General features: G+C 34.3%; 2 protein-coding genes across 5 annotated transcripts in view; one reads left to right on the top strand and one right to left on the bottom strand.

The window, feature by feature from the left end:
- LOC143258469 (adiponectin receptor protein-like) overlaps nt 1-11,723 on the bottom strand; it is a 65,218-nt gene extending 53,495 nt beyond the window's left edge. Inside the window, exon 1 of one of the 3 annotated variants that reach the window (XM_076517489.1) lies at nt 11,621-11,723. The gene's annotated coding sequence lies outside the window, so the exon portion shown is untranslated. The remainder of the gene's footprint in view (nt 1-11,620) is intronic. The other 2 variants (XM_076517485.1, XM_076517487.1) reach the window with 2 other exon arrangements.
- Nucleotides 11,724-13,167: 1,444 nt separating this feature from the next.
- On the top strand, nt 13,168-22,205 carry LOC143258468 (uncharacterized). 2 transcript variants are annotated; one of them, XM_076517484.1, is made up of 4 exons: nt 13,168-13,441; nt 15,518-15,575; nt 18,301-18,338; nt 18,655-22,205. In XM_076517484.1, the coding sequence occupies exons 2-4, from the start codon at nt 15,551-15,553 to the stop codon at nt 20,944-20,946; spliced, it is 2,355 nt and encodes a 784-aa protein (XP_076373599.1). In that variant the 5' UTR covers nt 13,168-13,441; nt 15,518-15,550; the 3' UTR covers nt 20,947-22,205. The 2 variants fall into 2 exon arrangements, with proteins under 2 accessions (XP_076373599.1, XP_076373598.1); XM_076517483.1 differs by having other exon boundaries at nt 18,298-18,338.
- Nucleotides 22,206-22,573: the final 368 nt, after the last annotated feature.

Below are 22,573 nucleotides of genomic sequence, written 5' to 3'. Positions count from 1 at the left end.
TTAGAAACTCCGACATATAGGCATAGCTATCCTTAGTTTGTTCATTTAGAGCTTCTGACTAGAAGGCAACCAATTAACAGCCCCCTACCCCCGTTTGAAAATTTGTAGCTTTGAATTATAATAGCATGAGAAAGATAAATTAGTTTTTTTGAAATACCAAAGATTCAGTAAACCAGATGACTTCAGCAATTTTAACACAAAATAATGGTAATATAATTGAAGAATTTGTGTTCATATAATTATGTTTTAGTTATTTTGCTCTTACTTTATTGCACAGTAAATAATGTTTAAATTTGATATTGGTTTTATAAAGACGATATTTTTATTTGCTAATAAACCAGAAATGTCATTAAGTAACTGAATGAACATGGTTCCAAGTTTGACTCTGTGGGTATTTGGGTATTGATGTTGTTAAATACCCAGGAGGGTCAGGTACATTTGACCTCTTCCTCCCTCCCGAACGATTATAGCGTCTGTCTTTAGGGTTTTTTTTTGTTTTGTTTTTTAAAGCTTTGGGCCAGAGTAAAAGTATAACATCATACTCAGGTCCATTTCAGGGCTCAGTCCATGCATGGACGAACAAGAAGTTTTTTTTTTTCATTTAATTTTTTCCATATATATATATTTTTTTGTATTTTTATCCTTTTTCTCGATTGAGAGAATGCTACTACTACTTGTAGTAACACAAACACTCACACAGAAAAGAAAGTAATAATAATTATTATTATTCAATACTTGAATAATAATTCAAAAGAGAAAAAAATAAATAAAAAAATAATAATGATTAAAAAAGAAAATAATAATTATAAAAATAAAAAGAAACAAGGACTAAGTGTCTAGTGCATAGTGGCCAGCTTGTGTTACATTTCTTAAATATATGTTAAAAGGGGAGAGGTATTTAGGACCATTTACATCATGTACGTGATATCTGTCGAGATCACACATTAAGTCATTTTTATGCCAATTCTTATTGAAATATTTTAGAGAATTATGTAAGAGTCTTTCAGCTATTGTATCTATGTTTGCATACTTGTGCATGAATGTGGTTGAGGTGCTACGTGGTACTTTATATGCTGAAGTTAGTACAGAATTTTGTATACGTTGAAGTTTCTGTACATGTGTGGGTGCTATGTTAATCCAGGCAGGTGATGCATATTCTATTGTTGGTCTAATGTACCTTTTGTAGATTTTAAGTATGTTGTCTGGTGATGTTCCTTGGATTTTACCTGAAAGACTTCTTGCATAGTTTGCTCTTTTCCAGATTCGTATCAGTACGTTTTTAATATGTGGTAGCCACGTTAATTTTGAGTCATAGGTTAGACCTAGAAATTTAGCAGAAGTAGCAGTCAGTAAAAGTGATCCATTCATATAGAGTTTTGGTGGAACTTTTTTCAGCTTATTCAGTCTGCTGAATACTATGACTTGGGTTTTTGGAATATTAATTTTAATTCTGTATTTCTGGCAGTATTCTTCGATGTTATTTAGGACTGGTTGTAGGTTCGTTGCTGCTATTGACGGAGTGGGGGCACTTTTCCAGACTGCTACATCGTCAGCGAACTGTGATGCATAACCTAAATTTAGGTCCGACAGAGGCATATTACTCACGTACATGATAAATAATATAGGGCTAACAACCCCTCCCTGCGGGACTCCTGCTTCGGGTGAAAAGGATCCTGAGTGGGCCCCATTTACATTTACTTTACACATTCTGTTATCCAGGAAGTTGGACAGCCAGGGAATAGTTTGCTGGGGTAATGCCATTTCAAGCAATCTATGTCGTAAGCCGTTATGCCACACTGTGTCAAATGCTTTCTCAATGTCGAGAAAGCAAGCTACAGTGCATTCTTTTTTGTTGAAGCTGTCGGTAATTGATTCTGTAAGTCGAATCAGGTGGTCTGTAGTTTGGCGGTTTTCGAAATCCGTTTTGAATTTCTGGTAATTTTGAATTTTCTTCCAAGTAAACTGACAGACCATTACTAATTATCCTCTCTAATACTTTGCCAATACAACTGGTTAAGCTAATCGGGCGGTAGTTGTTTGGTTTATTCGCTGGCTTTCCTTCTTTGTGGAACATTAATATTATTGCTTCCTTCCAAGAAACGGGGATATATCCAGCTGATAGTGAGAGATTAAATAACGCTGTTAGGTGTTCATATAATCTCTGAGTGCCTTGTTTTAGAAGGATAGCTTGAATACCATCTTTCCAGGGCTTTGTTTTTGTGTTGTTAATAGCAGTTACGACTTCTGTTACAGTGATATGTTTTACCAGTTGATGAGTGCTCCAGTCTTTTGTTTTTTCTTGGTGTGTACTAGTGTTGACTGGAAATTTAGGTGTAAAAATGCTTCTGTTTTGATCAATATAGTTTGTGACTGTATTATAAAAGTATCTGTTCATGTCTGGTTCATGATGTGTTTTGAACGTGTTTTCTAGGTGTTTTTTAAATATCTCGGCTTTTTCTGTGTTAGTGTATGCTGTTTCTCCATCCAGTTCCAGTGGTGGATATACTGTGTTTGTTGTTCCTGTGTTTGTAAATCTTTTCAAATGTGTCCAGAATTGTTTAGGATCAGTTTTGTGATTTAGATCGGAACAGAAGGCGTCCCAGTTTTCTTGTTTCTGTTGTCTGATTAAGTTTCGTATTTTATTCCTTATTGTGTTTATCTGAGTTTTAAGTGTGGGGTTACGATTTTGAATGTACTGTCTGCGGAGTATACGTCTGTTTTTAATTAAATGTATTATATCTTTATGTGGTTGCCATGAATGAGTGAATGAACATATTATTCACTAGTACTAAAAATTCATAATTGGGGCCAACTAACGCAAGTAGCGCTCACGTAGCTTTGCACGAAATCCAACAGTCAAACCTTTGAAGACAGCTGCCTACATTGTAGCAAAACCGTTGGAATCGAACAAATATGTTCAAATCTTCTATCTTATTTTACAATGCGCCAAGCACAATCCTGCTGCCAGTTGTTCATTTAATGATTTTTCTAATAAAAAAAAAGAGGAGATGAAATTGCTAATATTAAAATCCAGTATGTTAGATTAGAGGCAATGTCTGTCACTAGATGACGCAACAAACAACAACTATCAAAGGTTAGTCTCTTTTCAGCGAAAAGCTGCACATTGGGTTATTTGCGTTTTGGGTAACTGAACGGAATCATATTCAAGACTTTAACGTTTTAAGCCCGAAAATGTACCATTGACACACAAATAGACTATTAGCAAAAAACAAAATATAATATTTATTTACATTTAACGTGCTATCAGCTTTATTTTTATTTTACGCGTCTTGGTGTATTCACCAAAAGATCGTGGTTAAGGCATTCGACTCGTAATCTGAGGGGAGCGGGTTCGAATTCCCATCGCACCAAACATGTTCGTCCTTTCAGCCGTGGAGGTGTTATAATGTGACGGTCAATGCCACTATTCGTTGGTAGAAGAGTAGCCCAGGAGTTGGCGGTGGGTGGTGATGACTAGTTGCCTTCCCTCTACTCTTACAGTGCTAAATTAGGGAGGATTAGCGCAGATAGCACTCGTATAGCTTTGCGCAAAATTCAAAACAAGCAAAACTAAAGTAATGTCAGGTTAAATTATCATAATGCGTAAGAAATATGCAATGAAGAGAGAAGTGGGGAGGCTGTAAGTAACCAAAACATGGTTTGAGAAAGATAAGAAAGGAGTGATTATTTCTGCTGAGCAACATGCCCCGGTAGGGCAAGTTTCCACTTTTTTAATGTAAACAGAAGAAAAGTGAAGTCCCTGAACATCGAATGGTGCTTGACTAGTTTCATCAATAAAATGAATTTACTGGAAGGCATTATTAATGAAGTTACTGAGTCAAAATTTGAATAACCCTATGCATAGGGTTAAATAGCGTGCTCCAATAAAAGGACAGTAGGTATTTCTGGATATTCATTAACGAAAAAGCGTAAATGAAGATAAAAGTGCTAAAACCATCACAACCGTTGGCAGAGTATTGTGTGTCAGGTGATCCAATTAGGAAGTTTATCACCTTTGGATCAATACTTGGTGAATTTTTCTTGGCCTTTTTCGTTTTTTGTATAAAAATGCGTCGAAAAAACAAATAAAAACTCCCCAGTAGCACAGCGATATGTCTTTGGACCCAAACCGCTAGAAACCAAATGTCGATAACGATGGTGGGCAGAGCACAGATAGCCCATTGTGTAACTTTGTGCATAATTTCAAAGAAGACAGACAAAGAAAAGTTATTTTTCCCTAGGTCTCCCCCTAAAAAAAATGGTTCTAACAGTATTCACAAAAAATATAATTTGTGCTGACTAAAAGTACATTGCACTTCCACAACCCCATTCAATAAGTCTCTCAATTTAAAAATATGGTGTTCGATTCTTTGCGATGGGCAGAGTGCAGACACAGCATTGAGCAGCTTAGCACTAAAATAACAACGAGTACTTAACAACACTCAACTTCACATTTATGGAAGTTGTTGCGCTTATTCTACCGTATAGCTCACAATAGAACCGAATCCCAATGGTGGACCAATTGTAGAACCTTCCACAAGTCATGCTTCAAGTTTAATAAAAATTTACAAATAAAACATGAAATTAGAAGGTTGGGTGAAAAGAAACAAAAGAACGTTTTTATTCAAACACTGATGCTTCCTTTTAGTTTCTATTTTCCCGGCATGGCCAGGTGGGTTAAGACACTCGACTCGTAATCTGAAGGGGTTAGAATTCCCTACACTCCAAACATACTCGCCCTTTCAGCCGTGAGGGCGTTATAATGTGACGATCAATCCCACTAATCGTTGGTAAAAGAGTAGCCCAAGAGCTGGCGGTGGGTGGTGACGACTAGCTGCCTTCCTTCTAGTCTTACACTGCTAAATTAGGGACGGCTAGCGCAGATAGCCCTCGTGTGGCTTTGCGCGAAATTCAAAACAAACGAAAGTAATTTCCATTACAATTATTAGTATTACTGCAGCATTCCGATTTATTAAAACTGGGTTTGTGAAAATACCTGTAAACTACATGAAATATTAATAACTGGTACGTTTTAAGTATTTCATTGGGAAAGATAATTGCATTAACTAAGTATTATTTTTCAAAGTTATTTCAAAAAAATCGTAATGTTAAACGTTCACAAGGGACATTTATTTACTGTTAAACACAGAGCTACACAAGGGGGTATCTGAGCTCTTCCCACTAGAAGTATTATGACTTACCGCTGAGGGTCTCAAAAGGGGCAGAATTTCCACTATCGAAAAAGGCATGTACATTCAAGATGGGTTAATTCGAAAATTTGGACCTCTTAAAAGTACTGCGCAAAAGTGTTAGGACGAAATAATATTTTGTAATTTTTTTCCATTTTATAGGCGCAATTCTTCTATGCCATTACATAATGTAAATGTCAACACTATGATAATGCTTCACTGATCTCTATTGACAACTGAACGAACTAAGATGAGAAAAGTTATTATTATTTAAAATTCCCATATATTTGTACCAAGGGTATGTCATAACGGTTCTACTTGAATGAGCATACTGATGTAATTTAGGGTGTGAAATAACTTCCATGGTTTCCATGCATCGTCTGAACTATGTAGAAAGAAGCTAGCATGTGAAGAAATCAATTTAATAGCACACCACAAATAAACCTTGATAAAAACAAGGTTTAAAACTATATATTAAATTTTGTTGTCGTGCCACAGCTCAAAAAGCTTAGAGAATTGTTAGCAGAGCAGAGAGTTTGAATAAAAATTTTACGTCATGGTCTTTGAACTTTCCAACAAATTGTTACATTTTTGAAATGCTCCCCAAACATTGTCAAGTACACCTTAGATTGTAAGATCGAAACAGGTAAATTTGAAAATAGGAAAGGAAGAGACAGAACTCAATGATACAGATGTTAAGTATCTTTGTTTAAACAGCCTTCAGAACAGAATGAAGCCTGCCACTGATTTCAAGTATGAGATAAACAACCATGTACAATATGACAGAAGTGTCCAGATCTACAGTATCACAAAAGTTCGATGAGAATAGAATATTTGGTCGTGTAGCAGTTAAAAAAACCTTTACTTTGATCTCCAAATATAGTCAAGAGAAAGAAATTTGCTAAATAAGTACAAACCTGGACTACTGATGATTGGAAAAAGGTATTATGGACGGACGAGTCCGAGTTTGAAATGTTTGGTTCAAAGCATAGGTTGTACGTCCGGTGGAAGAAAGGTAAACTATATTTACCTCAATGAATACCACCCATCATAAAGCATGAGGGAAGCAGTGTGATGGTTTAAGGGTGTTTTTATTTTGAAGCGAAAGGAGATATTAGCAAAATAGATGGAATAATTGACCAGCGCAAATACCATCAGATACAGTGGTTTGTGTATTATTGGTAAAGGATCCTACTGAAGAAGATAATGACTACAAACACTCATCCAACATGTGCAGAAGTTACTTAGATAAGAAACAAGCTGCTGGAATCATTGAAATAATGCAATAGCCACACAGTGCCCCAATCTTAATCAAACTGAGTAAATCTGATATTTGATAGGTCAAAAGTCACTCCCAAAGAAACTTTATGGGCAAGTATTAGACACATTTTGAGTAAAATCCCAAAGAATACTTTGTTTAAATATATTGCAACAATGCCTGGAAGACTGTACTTATTAAAGCAAAATCCAAAAAGGACACACTAAATATTAACTGTTTGCTGAAGTCAAGCATTACCACTGAATTTCTGTTATATGAGATATGAAGATTAATAAATTGTTGAGGTTTCATTTGTGATTTATTTTCCATTGTTCTTTGAAAGTTGTCTGAAATCTAATTTTTGACTTTGTCCTAACACGTTTGCATATTTCTTTAAATATAATCTTACACAAAGATATGTACAGCCTATGTACACAAAGCGCTTATATTTAATATAAATTAGATTTCAAATATCCTTTAATAATTCCTATTTTCAATTTAAAATATAATGGTTCCACATATAAGAGGAGAAGATGAAATTAAACTTCCACCTCAGTGGGCCTGGCATGGCCAAGCGCGTAAGGCGTGCGACTCGTAATCCGAGGGTCGCGGGTTCGGGCCCGCGTCGCGCTAAACATGCTCGCCCTCCCAGCCGTGGGGGTGTATAATGTTACGGTCAATCCCACTATTCGTTGGTAAAGAGTAGCCCAAGAGTTGGCGGTGGGTGGTGATGACTAGCTGCCTTCCCTCTAGTCTTACACTGCTAAATTAGGGACGGCTAGCACAGATAGCCCTCGAGTAGCTTTGTGCGAAATTCCAAAACAATAACAACAATCCATCTCAGTGTGGCCTGATCTCCAAAATACAATATTGTTGAGAAGTATGAGATTGTATCTTAGCGTTGTGTACCCATAACTGGTGTTATACCCTTGCAGAAGCTTATGTGCTTACAAAAAAGTCTCAGTATACTTCAGTTTACGTTTGTTACATTTTGCGATTTCAAATAGCCGGAAATTTTGAGTTTAGTTTAAAGGTTAATTGAATGTTGATATGTATCAAATTTATAATATTTGCCAACAAGATTGGTACACAACAATTTCATTTTTTAACATATTTTACTATATAAAGAACAACACAATTCATAATAACTGTTATTACAAATGATGATTTACATACAAAAGTGTTACAAACCTACAAACAATACTGAGCAAAACTGAGTCTTGTATCTGGCTTGGAACCGAAAATTTTAATCGCCGATTCACGATGAGCTAATTAATTCTACATTTATTCACTCGTACAATTCACTTTACGAGACGCTAGCTAGCTCTATTTTTGGTTGAATTCACTTGATTTACAAGCTAACTTTTCACCGAGAAAGATATCTACTGTTCTCGCAGAAATATTAGCGTTTGAAGTAAATTATCTGAAGTTGAATGATTTGTTACGTTCGAAAACTATAAACGTTCGTCGTGAAATACCTGTAGTTTTGTTATTAGTAAATGTTTATTGCAGTTATAGCTTCCGGTGTATATATTATACTAACTGTAACAAACCAATAATATTATGAAAACTGTCTCTTGACGCGTCGATTTATAAACATTAGGCGAGGTTCTAGAAAGTTCCGTTGGTAAAAATGTAAAGTATGTATTATTGATTCTTACACTTGAAAATCTTCTATAAGTTTAGAGAACATGCAGGAATTTCGCAATATACATTTAGCAACATACATTACACACATTTCTAAATATATTTTAAACTGGAACAAACATAAATATTAAAATAAATATATAATATTAAATCCGTTACATTGAAAACTGGTACTTAATGATTTTCTTCATAGAAGACATAACAAACAAATTTAGAAATAATTAAGACGTACTGATATCAGTGATTAGAAAATCCCATTTTAAGTTATTTGTGAGTACGTGAGCGGTACACGATATAATGATAAATACGTTATAAAATAAATGAAACTTAAATTTAGTTATGAAATTTATAAAGACATTTACAGAAATAAAAGCCTAAAGATTATCGAATATAAAACACACACACATGAAATATTTCATAAAAAAAAACAAAACAAGGATTGACATAAAAACAAGTGGCAAGAAATTTTTACATTTTAAAGGCAACTTGCATTAATGGTAGTTTATGTGTTTTGGGGGTAAACTTATATTCCATTTTGTTTTCGTTTTTTTATGTTACAATCTTTAATATACACAATGTACTTATTTTTATTATCGACTTCGTAAATTATCAAACCTATATAAAATCTAGCGTGTATACCATCACGTCACACTCGAGTTCTTAAAATCACAATTGTTGCAAAGGTCAAATTACCGAGAAATTTGTCAAGTAAGTGAATGTTGGTATAACAAGCCTAAAGCAAAGACTAAAGTGTGGGATCACCAAGCCTAAAGCAAAGACTAAAGTGTGGGATCACCAAGCCTAAAGCAAAGACTAAAGTGTGGGATCACCAAGCCTAAAGCAAAGACTAAAGTGTAGGATCACCAAGCCTAGAGCCAAGAACATAATATGTGTCATGAAAATAAAAATATTAATTCAATTTTAAACTTTTATCATTTCTGAATTAAGCTATTTTCTGTTATATCACTAACGTTTTTAGTAATAAAAACAAACCTCTTTAATCAATAAAGAAATTAACAAATATTCTTCCAGTTTTGTTGTCTTTGCATTTTATTTTATGCTCTTTGTACATAGACTAACAATAATATTAGGTTATACTTTTGTTGCTGAGCGGTATGATATGAAAGACATTGTTGATAGTGTTACTAAAACGCACTAGCTTTCTCGTTTGACAGGTTTATTAAAATATGTACAGTACTTGCTAGGTAAACTTCGGGTTTTGATGTATGTGCGATTGGTAGTGGATCGGTAGCAAACTTGAAGGCTTATCAAATAAAAATTAGGTTTCGATATGCGTCTGTCTATACATAGCACAGATAGTCCTTGTATAACTTTGTACACAACAATAAATAAACAAACTTTGATCAAAGTTATTTACAAAATATAATTCTTTAAAACTACTGGAGCTACTTGGGAACTAAAAATTTAAAGAATTGTCATTACTTCATCAAACCCTGAAATGTAAAACTGCATATTTGCATTTCACATAGACACTCAAGATTATAAGTGTTACTTCGTTTATACACGTGGACTTTTATCTCGCAGTTATTGTATTAAGATGATATGGATATAAGAAAAGTTTTTAGTTTAGTTTTTTTTGGAATTAAGCATGAACTTACACAATGGGCTATCTCTGCTCTGCCCACCGCAAGTATTGAAACCCGGTTTTTAATGATGTGAGTCCGCAGACATACCGCTGTGCCACTGCGGGTCATAAGAAAAGGAATAACTCAACAGTCAACATAATGACCATGTGGGAAATAAATCGTGTTTGAAATAAAATGTGTCTATGTATGTAAGTGAAAGGGAACGGAGCCATATGTATAATAAAAAACACCACTACAGTATGCACGTTTATTGACAACTGCTTTTTTCTAAGAAAATATCAAAGTGAAAGGTTGAAGTATGAATTATCTGGAAATATGTTTGACATGATGAAATTTACAAAACCACAAACCGTAGACGTTTGTAAGTACTAGCTAACCCACTAAAAAGTATCGCAGCTTCTAATCTTTTGTTGTTTGTTGGTTTTCTTAAAGCAAAGCCACATCGGGCTATCTGCTGAGTCCACTGAGGAGAATCGAAACCCTGATTTTAGCGCTGTAAATTCGTAGACTTAATGTTGTAACAGCGGTGGACCTAATGCTTTGTGAAATCACAAGAAGAAGGAGTGGCTGAGGTATTGGTTTGTTTTGAATTTCGCGCAAAGCTACTCCAGGGCTATCTACACTAGCCATCCATAATTTAGCAATGTAAGACTAGGGGGTAGGCAGCTAGTCATCACCACCAATAGCCAACTCTTGGGCCACTCTTTTACCAACAAATAGAAGGATTGAACGTAAAATTGTAACGTCCCCATGGCTGAGAGGGCGAGCATGTTTGGTGTGACGAGGATTCGAACCCACGACCCTCATATTACGAGTCAAGTGTCTTAACCACCAGTCCATATCGGGCCATGCTGGTGAGGTATTGCTTTGAAAACCACATCTGAAATATTACGTTCTTAAAAGGTATTTAGTTCATCAAACTGAATCCTTAATCTATGAAATAATTTTTTATTTTAATACACAAATTTGCGTATCTAAACATCCACCAGAAGGCGTGAGGATTGAATGGGTAGGTAAATATTTAAATTCTTATTATCAATGTCTGAATAAAATAATATTACGAATCACTGATTGACTCGTTGCCTTACAACGGTCATAAATAAGACAGCTAAAACCAAAACTGGCACAACACGCAACTAGAAACATTATTTATTAAAAAAAAAAGCTTTAAACAATTGAGGATAATTTAAAATCACCTTTTTGTTTGTTTGTTATTAAGCACAAAGCTAAACAATGGGCTATCTGTGCTCTGCCCACCACAGGTATTGAAACGTTGATTTTAGCGTTGTAAGTTCGCAGACATACCGCTGTGCTACTGGGGAACACCACTTTATTGTATTAATGCCACAATATTTTAATCTTAAACACTGAAAAGGATATTACTATGATATTCCAAATTTATAAAAATAAATGAAATACTAAAAAGTAACTGTGATGCACAAAACTAAGTAGTTTGTAACAAATGCTTTAATTAAGTGTTCAGCTATTTTGTTCTGGAGATTGTTAGAAAACATCCAGCAGTAACTGAATTTGGAGTTTATTTGAACATTTGGGGCAAAAGAAATAGAGGCACTGTCTTTAAGATAACAAAACAACAACAACTAATATAACGAAGAAATAATACTCAGTTCGAAGTTATTTATCTTAAAAAGTTTTATGTTTAAGTAGGTGTTTCGAATAAATCCAAATAATGTGTATACTTTTTAGTTAAGTATGATTATATGAGTAATGTAACTCTGAAAAACAGTACTAATATAAAAATAGTTCACAAGAATAAAGAAATCACCATATTGTTTGTGTAGACACGAAATCATGAAATACAAAACAACAATAACGTTCCAATTATGAAGCACAAACACGAATGTTTAAACAATTCTAGAGGTTGATTATATTATATGAAAATGATTTTGGACACTTACGAGATCGTTACAGCTCCTGTTGCTCTGTCCAGTCATGCTCTACCTGACTGCCGTGTAACTTGAGATTGACACTCAGCACTGTCATGTCCACAGAACTCAGATCCTCACTATGACGATGACATTATCCGTCAAGATTTTTATTGCGACTTGGCCGTCATGTCTTCGTACTGAATAGCATTAATGCCCATTTTATTTTCCAACTTCTATGAGACAGTTGAACAGCAGGTATAACCGGAAGCCATACCCTGTTGGTACTATAATATGGCTGGGATACGACTTGCTGAAGGACTATTTCTGGGTGGTCCTTGGGCCGAAGGTGATCCATATTCCTTTGTTTTCAAATGCGAGTAAACACAGCGGATATCTCCGTCTCGGAACTTATAAATTTGTGATCTAAACACATCTTTATGATCTAACTGAACATACATTTGGCACTGAAAGGTTAGTTAAATGTCCTTCTAAAAGGCGGTGAGTTTGCAATGACATCACACTGCCTATGAAATGTCAAGAACATTAAAACTTAGTTCCCATACATTTATTTCACAGATACCTTATCTTGACTTTGGTTGTCAGCTTGCTTGTCTGCATATACAAAATTATTTTTGTATAACATCCTAAGCTCTCTGAAATATGATACAGGCTACAACTTAAGTAACGAATACCGAGAAAACATATTGTGCGGTTACTAAATATCATCGCAGCCTTATCTTTTTTTACTATTTTTTAAACTTTATCAAATTATTGTTACAAAAACGAACAATTTTATACACTGAGAAGACTTAGGTGCTATCTAGAGGTTTTCATTCGAATGGAAATTACACAAAACACCAGTTGTTGCGGGTTCGGTAGTCAAGGTGAGAGTGTTTAGTGCAGAAATACTTCACGAGCGAGAATTTTTGAATTGGTTGAATGTGAGAAATATTTGTTATAAACAGAAATGGTCCGACATGGTTAAGACATTCGACTCGCAATGATGAGGGTCGCGGGTTCGAATTCCCGTCACACCAAACATACTCGCTCTTTTAGCCGTGGGGACGTTATAACGCAACGATCAATCTAACTATTCTTTGGTAAAAGAGTAGCCTAAGAGTTGGCAGTGGGTGTTGATGACTAGCAACTTCCTTCTATTCTTACACTTCTAAATTAGGGACGGCTAGCGCAAATATCCCTAGTTAGCTTTACGCGAAATTCAAACAAACAAACAAACAAACAATAGAACTCATCATTCACTGTGAGACATTTTTATACTAAATGTAAGAAACTGTTCACGCAGATAGCCTTCGTGTAGCTTTGCGTGAAATTTAAGAAAACAAACTGTTGCTTTTGCGGGATGACTAGTTTGATAGCTGAAATACGAATCTGATTAAGTACCCACACACACACATGATGAGGAGAGACCCACCTTGAGACTAAGAAGGCTTGCAGCCAGCGACTTGATTGTATGATCATGTTAAACTTCAAAGAAAATTTTCTTCCTTGGCTATTCAAGCCGTCTTCAAACTTTGTCACGCATGCGCACGTTTTTCGTTTTGTACTTCACAATAATATCAGAGGGTATATTTTGAACACGCTTCGTAATATATTTTTTTTAAGGGTTATTGTGTTTCTAAACGCCAGTCAGGCTACAGGGCGCTTGCGAGAAAGAGGGCATGTTAATTTCATAATTAACGTATCAGTCTTCTTGCAAACTGTCCTTGAGTTGCTACTTGCTGTTTGAAGGACAACAAACCCCACACAAGTTAGGGTTAATCATCGTAGAGAGGACAAACAGCCTTGGATATTTCAACAGTGGGAGCGAGAGAGAAAGGACGTTTCAGACAGGTAAGGGTACATAATTCAGTTACGAAGCTTAATATTTTGTATGAGTAGACTGATTTATTCCTTTTAGACAACTTTTTTTACATATATTTATTTATTGATACCAGATAATGTGATTCGTTTCATTTTACCATCTAATATAAATCAGTGTGAGGTTTGTAGTTGACTATAGATATCAAACTGTAAATGATAAACACCAAATGAAACAATGTTTGAGGTTTTCTAGTACAGGATTTATTTTTTGTCTTTACTTTGAAGCTCTGTGTTCATCACGTGGTTTCGAAGTTCGGACTTGAGAGTTATAAATTTTGTTGTTGTGTGGTACGTTTCAAAATTGTTAAAAATGTGTTTCAAGTGGTGTGTGTGAATATGCATTTTTGTAGAATTACAATTACAGAATATATTGAAAAGTTTTTTCTTCAGTTTTAATTGTTTAGTTATATTCCTATAATCTCTCAGTATTGTTGAAATTGAGATTAAATATCTATATATCCAAAAATGTTACAAAAATACACAGGCTTTCATAGGGTGTCCCAACTTTTTCACATGACTCTATATAGTTTTTGCATGTTATTAACGCCCCACCAGTGGCTCAGCGGTATGTCTGCGGACTTAAAACGCTAAAATCCGAGTTTTGATACCCGTGGTGGGCAGAGCACAGATACCCCATTGTGTAGTTTTGTGCTTAATTCAAAACAAACCAAACCATGTTATTAAATTTTATATGTGTTCAGAAATCATTATATATTCTAAAAAAAGAAAAAACAACAACTATTTGAAAATTTAACTCTTTACTTTATTATATTTCTGCAATACTGAAAACAAGACAACCAGCTTTTAACATTTACTTACATTCTTCTGAACGCCTGTCTTGCCCACTCTAGGACCGATGACAATTCCTTGAATGTCATTATGATTTTAGTTTGTTTTTCATTATTATTACTAATAAAAAAGCGTTTAAGGCCTCGTATTAGGTGCCACAAATGATCGTTTCCTACCTTTTACTTTATTTTTAATGCTGTTCGAATATTTAAATACTAACCAACCGTTTTCGCGGTGAGTGGCTAATAAAATGACACGCTTATAATACAGAAGTTCTATAATATAGAACTGGAGATTTCATTCACATATAGAGGAATAAGCATGCCAATTAATAGGTCAGTACAGTGAGGATTTAGGGTGTGATGGTTAGCCATCTGTTTTTTTATATTGTTGAAAAATATTTCTTATTTTAATAACACATTTTCCAAAATGTAATATAGACTTTTTAAAGAGTATAAAAAAGGGGGACCCAATCTAATCATCACTACCTCTAAATCTGCCACTGCAATATAAGTCCATTGTTATCTACACCATAATTGTGTATTTCCATGGTAGGAAGTATACAACACATTTACAAGATTGCAAATACTTTTATCTTATACATCTGACCTTGACACCAATAGCGGATTTAATGATTTGTGTCTGGGGCTAATAATTTTTGTGGGCCCAACATCCCATGAAATTTTACATACATTAAAATTATCAATTGGCCCTGGGGCTGAACCCCCTCTAGCTCCTAACTAAATACGCCACTGCTTAACACAAGTTGTGGATTATATCTTCTGGTCTTCTCAAGGATAATCTGAGTGGACAATACTTTTGGACTACTGATGTTCTTAAAGCAGCTGTATGTAATTGGGTTAATACACTACATCTGCATTTTCTTAAACAGCTATGGTGAAACTCATGCAATAACGAAAGAAATGCATCCTATTATTCTGAGAAGTCGTGGATACAGATAGATTCGTTAATTAAGATCTAGTATGTTGGCTTAGTGACAAAAATAAAACGCAATGATTCTTGATACTTTTTTATAGACCGATAGAAGATTTATCGATGAATACAAACAGCTTTGAATTTCTTTTTCTTTTTAAATAAGCGCAAGTTCCATTGAAAAATTTAATACCTCTTTGGTAGTTGTGATTTCAGGCATTGACAGTGATGCTAACTTATAATTCCATATTATTGTTAAGCCTTATTAAAATAATTGAGTAATGTGTTTTGTCACTGAACCACTTCTATTCCATTGTTATATAGGTTTCCAAACAATTAACAAGGCAGTCTAAGTTCATGCTGGGAAGATATTCAACATTAGGTAACTACACAAGTAATTATATTGATTGTAGATGCTAATCTAATTTGTATCTAATTGTATCTAATTTGATACGTAATTGTAAGTGTATTACGTATATCAGTGAAGAAATAAAAGCAGAATATCAAAGTTCCTGGATTTGTAACATTCCCCAAAAGATAGTACACAAGTGCCTGTGGTGGTATTCCTATCAAGTTATTTTTTTGTTAGTTTTCTGTAGATCTGGGATTAAATTTTATCTTAAAATAAAAGTGTAATTTTAATACATTAGGAACCTGTCTACAATTCAGAAATATATCCAATTTTTTCATAACACTAAATGTTTTTTTAATAAATACCTAAAATCATTTACTCAAGAGTAATTATTTGTACTTGAAAATATTGTACAGTTAATTAAGTCTGAGATACCAAATAACAATAACAGTTGACGTTTGATTTGGATTGAAAATTTAAATATGTATATATATATACTTGAAACATGAAGGTATTATATTAATGTTATTAATTTTGTACTCTTAAAGTTACGTAAAATTCTTGAATTTATTAGTAGCCGTTTCATTAATTGGCATATTTTCTGTCCAGCAACAGGGCCTCCCGCCTTTTTACCGCTCCCACTAAACCAGTCTTGCACAACGTACTACAATATAGGCCTTTTATGGAATCATATTGTGTAATTTGCTCTTATACTCACACCAAGACTTGAAACGTCATAATTTTTTACATACATTTAAATTCGGCCAGTATTCAGTACTGGTGGTGGTTAATGCGAAAATTTATAAAGTTTATTGTAATAAACTCTACTTTTGAGGTTACAGCCTGATAAAAGGTTTTATTTTATACTTGTATATTATCTTGCAAGTGAAAAAACAAACAAACCCAGCTCTCTTTGTCGCGGACAGAGAAAGTTCGGAGAATTATTGTAATATCTCAACAATGACTCTCATTTCTATTTGATAATATTCTAAACTTACTTTCTTGTAAAGCATTTATTTTAGCAAAGTTCTTTGTTTTAGGAAACGTTGTATTATTTTATCGCATGATTCGCTTATATAGTTATATTAACGTTAAAAAGCCTTTCTGAAAAAAAAGCTTGTTTTAAGTACAAATTCTTACTAATTGTATATCAATAGAGAAATGAACACTAAAATGACTGCAATGTTCTCCAAGCACAAGATACTAAGTTTCGTTCTTTCGATACATATATAATATTAACTTGCGATTAAAGCATGCTACTAATATAAACCATAACTAGAATTAACACGGTAACGAATATATAGCTTTTGTTTGTTTGTTTGTTTGTTTGTTTTGGAATTTCGCACAAAGCTACTCGAGGGCTATCTGTGTTAGCCGTCCCTAATTTAGCAGTGTAAGACTAGAGGGAAGGCAACTAGTCATCACCACCCATCGCCAACTCTTGGGCTACTCTTTTACCAACGAATAGTGGGATTGACCGTTACATTATACGCCCCCATGGCTGGGAGGGCGAGCATGTTTAGCGCGACGCGGGCGCGAACCCGCGACCCTCGGATTACGGGTCGCACGCCTTAACACGCTTGACCATGCCGGGCCAGTCAAAAAACATTCAGCGGGAAATCTGTCAAGACGTCCAAAGGTAAAGGAAGAGGAAAGCGTTCAAAGCCATAAGGTTATATCATAAAGTGTATGGCCTGGCATGGCCGAGCGCGTAAGGCGTGCGACTCGTAATCCGAGGGTCGCGGGTTCGCGCCCGCGTCGCGCTAAACATGCTCGCCCTCCCAGCTGTGGGGGTGTATAATGTGACGGTCAATCCCACTATTCGTTGGTAAAAGAGTAGCCCAAGAGTTGGCGGTGGGTGGTGATGACTAGCTGCCTTCCCTCTAGTCTTACACTGCTAAATTAGGGACGGCTAACACAGATAGCCCTCGAGTAGCTTTGTGCGAAATTCCAAAACAAACAAACAAACATAAAGTGTAATTTCTTTTTATCAGGCCTAAAATAACACTAAGTTGCATGTGTGTGAATATATAGCTAATTAAACATTCTGTTATTACAATTGAAAATTAGAATGCATTGTTCTCTCAATAAAATATAACGCTTTTGAAGGTATGTGTTTCAATTTTCAGAAAGATGAATTATTTTAATATATTGAAAACAAAAATCTTGTCAGTAACAAATTAGGCAATAGAACTTCAAATTTTAGTGTTACAGATCCTGACGCTTGCCTGTGTTCATAAGTCTGTAGTTGCTCTATGAAATAAGAAATACTTGTTATATATAGTATAATGATACTGATATCAGGAGAGAAATTTAGAACGTAGACAAGGTTTGTTTGTTAGATGCTGTTATCGAATAACATTTAACCATGCAAACGAAGTGACCTTCACGTACTGAGTATGCTTAGCTAGATAATATCCTACACGTATCTATTTATCCCTCGAAACAATAAAGAATGGTTTTCAGACCGGTGTATAATAAAGGTTCCCACGTTCAGGGTAATAAGGTTGCAATGTTAGTTCTGCGTAATTATCCAGTCAGCGCAAAGTTGTCTACAAATATTTAAACTTATATTTAAGAAAAATAAAGGCAGATTTTTGTTCATTGTCTCCATAATTGTAAGACTTATTTTAACATAGATTGTCTTTCGTTTTTTTCCCTATAATTACTTTGATAATGTTAATTATCACTTCCTTTATATTTTATATTGGATATTTGTCTTTGTTTTTCATTCTATTTTAATTTTTTTCAGTAGCATGGATTTTCTTATGGCATGTCAGTGCAAAGAATCAGGTAAGCCTAATTAATTACTAAATGAAAAAACAGCTAAGCCTAACACATATTCTAACTAAATTAATAGAGTTAAATTGAAAAGTTTTTACACTCCTAGGCAGCAGACAATCTGTGGAAAGTTGTAAACGTAAAGTTAACCTTTATTTTGTAAACAACTGTTTTCCAACGAACGCACTTTTTAATATACGTTTTAGACAAGTTAGCTAAAGGATTCTTTGTTTTGCTTAACCATAAAGTAGATTACTACTATTACCAGGTTTGGATTATATGCCCATTATTAACTGTCTGGCGATTAAGTTAATTATTTTCTTTTTAGTCAAGCAAAGAGAAGTACAGGCAAGCATGTACAGACCAAGAACATTTCGTCAATTTCCCTCCACTTCAATTTTCCTGCAGTGGAAAAAGACTGGGAGGATATTACGTTGACATTGAGAGTTTCTGTCACATATTTCATTTCTGTGGTCCAGGCTATAAGGGCGGCGTTGCTGACCATGTGTTCTGTTGCCATCCGGATTTGGTGTTTGACCAGAGATTCCTGGTGTGCGACAGACCTGACATTGTAGACTGTACCGGGTCTGCCCAGCATTATAACTTACAGTTTCGAAATTTTCGCGCCTATCCAGAGCTACAAAATGAATTTGATGAAATCGCTACTACAGATCTCACGTTAACACAAGCAGTTCATGATAATTCCAACGAATCTCAACAGTTAACTCGAATGAATTTCCAAAACCCATTACTGACAGAAACTTTAGAGGATATAGTAGAACAAAATGAATTCAAGACAACGGAATATTCAGATAATAATGTCTTAAGAGGATCAGAGAACACTTCAGTTTACCCTCAGATCCAGAACACTGTTAATGGCTTTGTGGATACAAGGTACTCTAGTTCAACACCATCTACCTTAAAAAATAATTTTAACGAACCAATCGTAAAATTCTTAGACATTAATAGTTCAAGAATGAAAGAAGACTCACTCTTAGCCTTCTCTGTGTTATCGAAAATGCAGATGACCACTAATAAATATATTAATGCTGACCAGACTTCACTAGGAACAGAAACAGGAAAAAGTGTAGTAACAAACTACGTTAAGACACACTCAGAAACAACTGCACTAACAAATTATATGATACCAGAATCAAAAACACCAACTTATTTCGTAACATCAGAGCTCAAGATAGGAACAGACGGTTCACTAAAGCCTAGATCAGAAATAGTGACATCAAAACCATTTATTGCCATATTAAAAAGTCCTGCTATGTTAGAAGTAGAAAGCACAGTACCAACAAATTCTATGAAAAGTCCTGCTATGTTAGAAGTAGAAAGCACAGTACCAACAAATTCTATGTTGCCAGAACCAGTTCATGGAACATTAATCAATTCTTCTATATCAGAACCAGAAATAATATTACATTTTTTGACATCCGAGCCAGAATCAACAGATCCCGTGATAACAGAACCAGAAAGAACAACAAATTCAGTTACAGCAGAACTAAACACAGCTGTTTACCCGATATCAGAATCAGACATAAGAAGTTTAATAATTTCCGTGTCACCAAAATCAGTTACATTAGTAACAGATGCCGAGTTTTTAGAAACTGTTACAACAAATACAGTTTTGTTAGAAACAGCTACGACAGAAAGAAATTTAACCTCATTAGAACCACAAATCTCAGTAATGAATTCTGTGATATCAGAGTTAATTAAGAGAGTTGGAAATCCCATTTTATCAGAGCTACAAATAACAAGAGTAACAAATAGCGTGTTATCAGAATCAGTTTCATCAGTAAGTAATCCCATTTTACTAGAACCACAAACAACAATAGGAACAAATACCGTGACGTCAGAACCAGTTACAACATTGATAAAATATACTTTATCAGAATTACAAGCAACAATAGCACCAAGTTCAGTGATATCAGAACAAGTTACAACTGTAACACATCCTATAATATCAGAACCAGAAACAACAACAGTTATAAATTCCGTGATGTCAGAACTAGTTACAACAGCAAGAAATTTAACTTTATTAGAACCACAAAGAACAGTAGTGAATTCTGTGATATCAGAATCAGTTACGACTGCAACTTATCCTGTGATATCGGAGCCTGTAACAACAACAGTAATAAATTCCGTGACATCAGAACCAGTTCTAACATTAAGAAATCTTTTTTTATCAAAACTACAAACAACATTAGTACCAAATTCAGTGATATCAGAACCAGTTACGACAGTAATATATCCTGTGATATCGGAGCCAAAAACAACAACAGTAACAAATTCCATGACGTCAGAACCAGTTAAAAGAGTAGCAGATACAGTGGTATCAGAACAAGAAAGAACTATAATAACAAACAGTGTGTTATCCGAACCAGTCAAGACAGTAAGAACTTCCATTTTTTCAGATCCACAAACAACAATAGTACCAACTTCTATGATATTAGAACCACTGATGACAGTAGCAAATCCCATGATATCAGAATCAGAAACAACAACAGTAAGAAGTTCTGTAACATTAAAATCAGTTGAGATAGTAACAGATATTATGATATCACAGCCAGAAAGAATAATAACGACAAACACTGTTATCACAACAAGTTACTGAAGTTGGAAATCATTTGTTAACAAATCCGCAAACAACAATAATAACAAATTCCGTGTCATCAGAACCAGTTTCGACAATAGCAGATTCTGAGACATCAGAACTTGAACGTTTAACAAACTTCATAACATCAGAGTCAGAAATAACACAGATATTGACAGTTTCCTTGACATCAGAATAGAGAACTGATTTCCTCGCATCAAAACCTTCAACTGTTGAATCTCAAATTACTATCGTTAAGAGTAAAACTGAACATTTGAGAATAAATCTAAAACTTCAACATGTAATTTTAAGCTCTAGATAACAGTTTCTCTATAACCATAATAAATCAAAAGAAAAACTAAAAAGTGTTATATAACATAACTAAAAAAACTTTTTTTTATGAGAAAGAGTTTACACCATCAGAGGATTCAAAATACACCTTTATGGCAACGGAAACGGCACCTGAAGGTCTCTTAGCAACAGATAAAAACTATTTTAGCTCTTTATTAGAAATTTATAATCGGTTGGTTTGGTATTTTATGGCGCAAAGCAATTAGGCTATCTGCGCCAAAATTATAATTAAACGACAAGCATTTATCAGTAAAGTCTTTGTTATCGACGAATGAATACAACTTTGGAAATATTTATCGAAAATGCTAGCAGCCCGTTGTCCGAAGCTTAAAAGTCCTGTTGTGCATGGGAAACGAGGGGGATTATTTCACCAGCTGTTAGACTTAGTGTGTGTTTTTCAGTATAAGTCAAATAAAAAACAAGCTAAAATGTTGCTATTCTTAATGAATATCCAGGTTACGTACTCTCTAGACCAATGTTTACTATACTGTGCTTGTGGGATCTACACGATGATTCACAGGTTAGTTGTATCCTAAATATTAACTTTAAGAATAACCAACATTATTATTATTATATTGAGAGGGGGAAGGACACTGGAGATTCATTTTTGTCAGGTTCCTGATGCACATCGCATTCCAACCCTGGAATATGTTTACAATATTATTCTTGTTTTATAACTTTTCCTGTCAGTAAAGTTTAAGGTTAAAACACTTTTAATGATTTCTCTTAATTAATATTATCTGAGTTTAGTTTGTTTATGATATCCAGTTATGTAATTTAAACATTTTATTAACAAGCTATTTTTGCATACTGAAAAGTGTTTCAATTAGTCTTACTTCACGCAACTTAAGCAAGTGTTATAACTTGAGAATAATATATTTTAGCAAAGTTTTTGTTGTTGTTGAAGCTAATTAAAAAAAAACAATACATTTTATGGCCTACATTGTTTTGTGTTTTCAAATATCAAGAAACAGTTGAACTTACTCATTAATATCGTTCTTACCTGAAGCGTATTTATAAGAATTGGTTGGTTGGTTTGGAGTTTTATGGCGTAAAGCAACTAGACTATCTGCGCCAAACATCCGGTAAAAAGTTAAAAGTAAAATAAACTTGTTAAAATTCGTAAAAAGGAATCAAGGTAGAACAAAACAAAGTATAATTTTTGAATTAAAAACTTAAATAGCATTAAATCCTATTTTTAAATCTAGTTTACAACAGTAAGAGAAATTACAGTAATACAAGTTTTAAATGGCTTTCTGTAACAATTTTAATTATTATAACTCGCCAGGATGACTAA

Source organism: Tachypleus tridentatus, chromosome 8 (genome assembly GCF_004210375.1).
Source record: "Tachypleus tridentatus isolate NWPU-2018 chromosome 8, ASM421037v1, whole genome shotgun sequence".
Lineage (NCBI taxonomy): Eukaryota > Metazoa > Arthropoda > Merostomata > Xiphosura > Limulidae > Tachypleus > Tachypleus tridentatus.
Note: the sequence above shows the minus strand (reverse complement) of the source record. Positions and strands in the feature narration are given on the sequence as shown.

Bases quoted from the DNA above. Each gene is read 5' to 3' on its own strand.
- LOC143258468 (XM_076517483.1), top strand. From the start codon at position 15,551: ATGCTGGGAAGATATTCAACATTAG. The intron at 15,576-18,297 runs GTAACTACACAA...AATTTTTTTCAG, and splicing joins GGGAAGATATTCAACATTAG to TAGCATGGATTTTCTTATGG. The intron at 18,339-18,654 runs GTAAGCCTAATT...TTTTCTTTTTAG, and splicing joins ATGTCAGTGCAAAGAATCAG to TCAAGCAAAGAGAAGTACAG.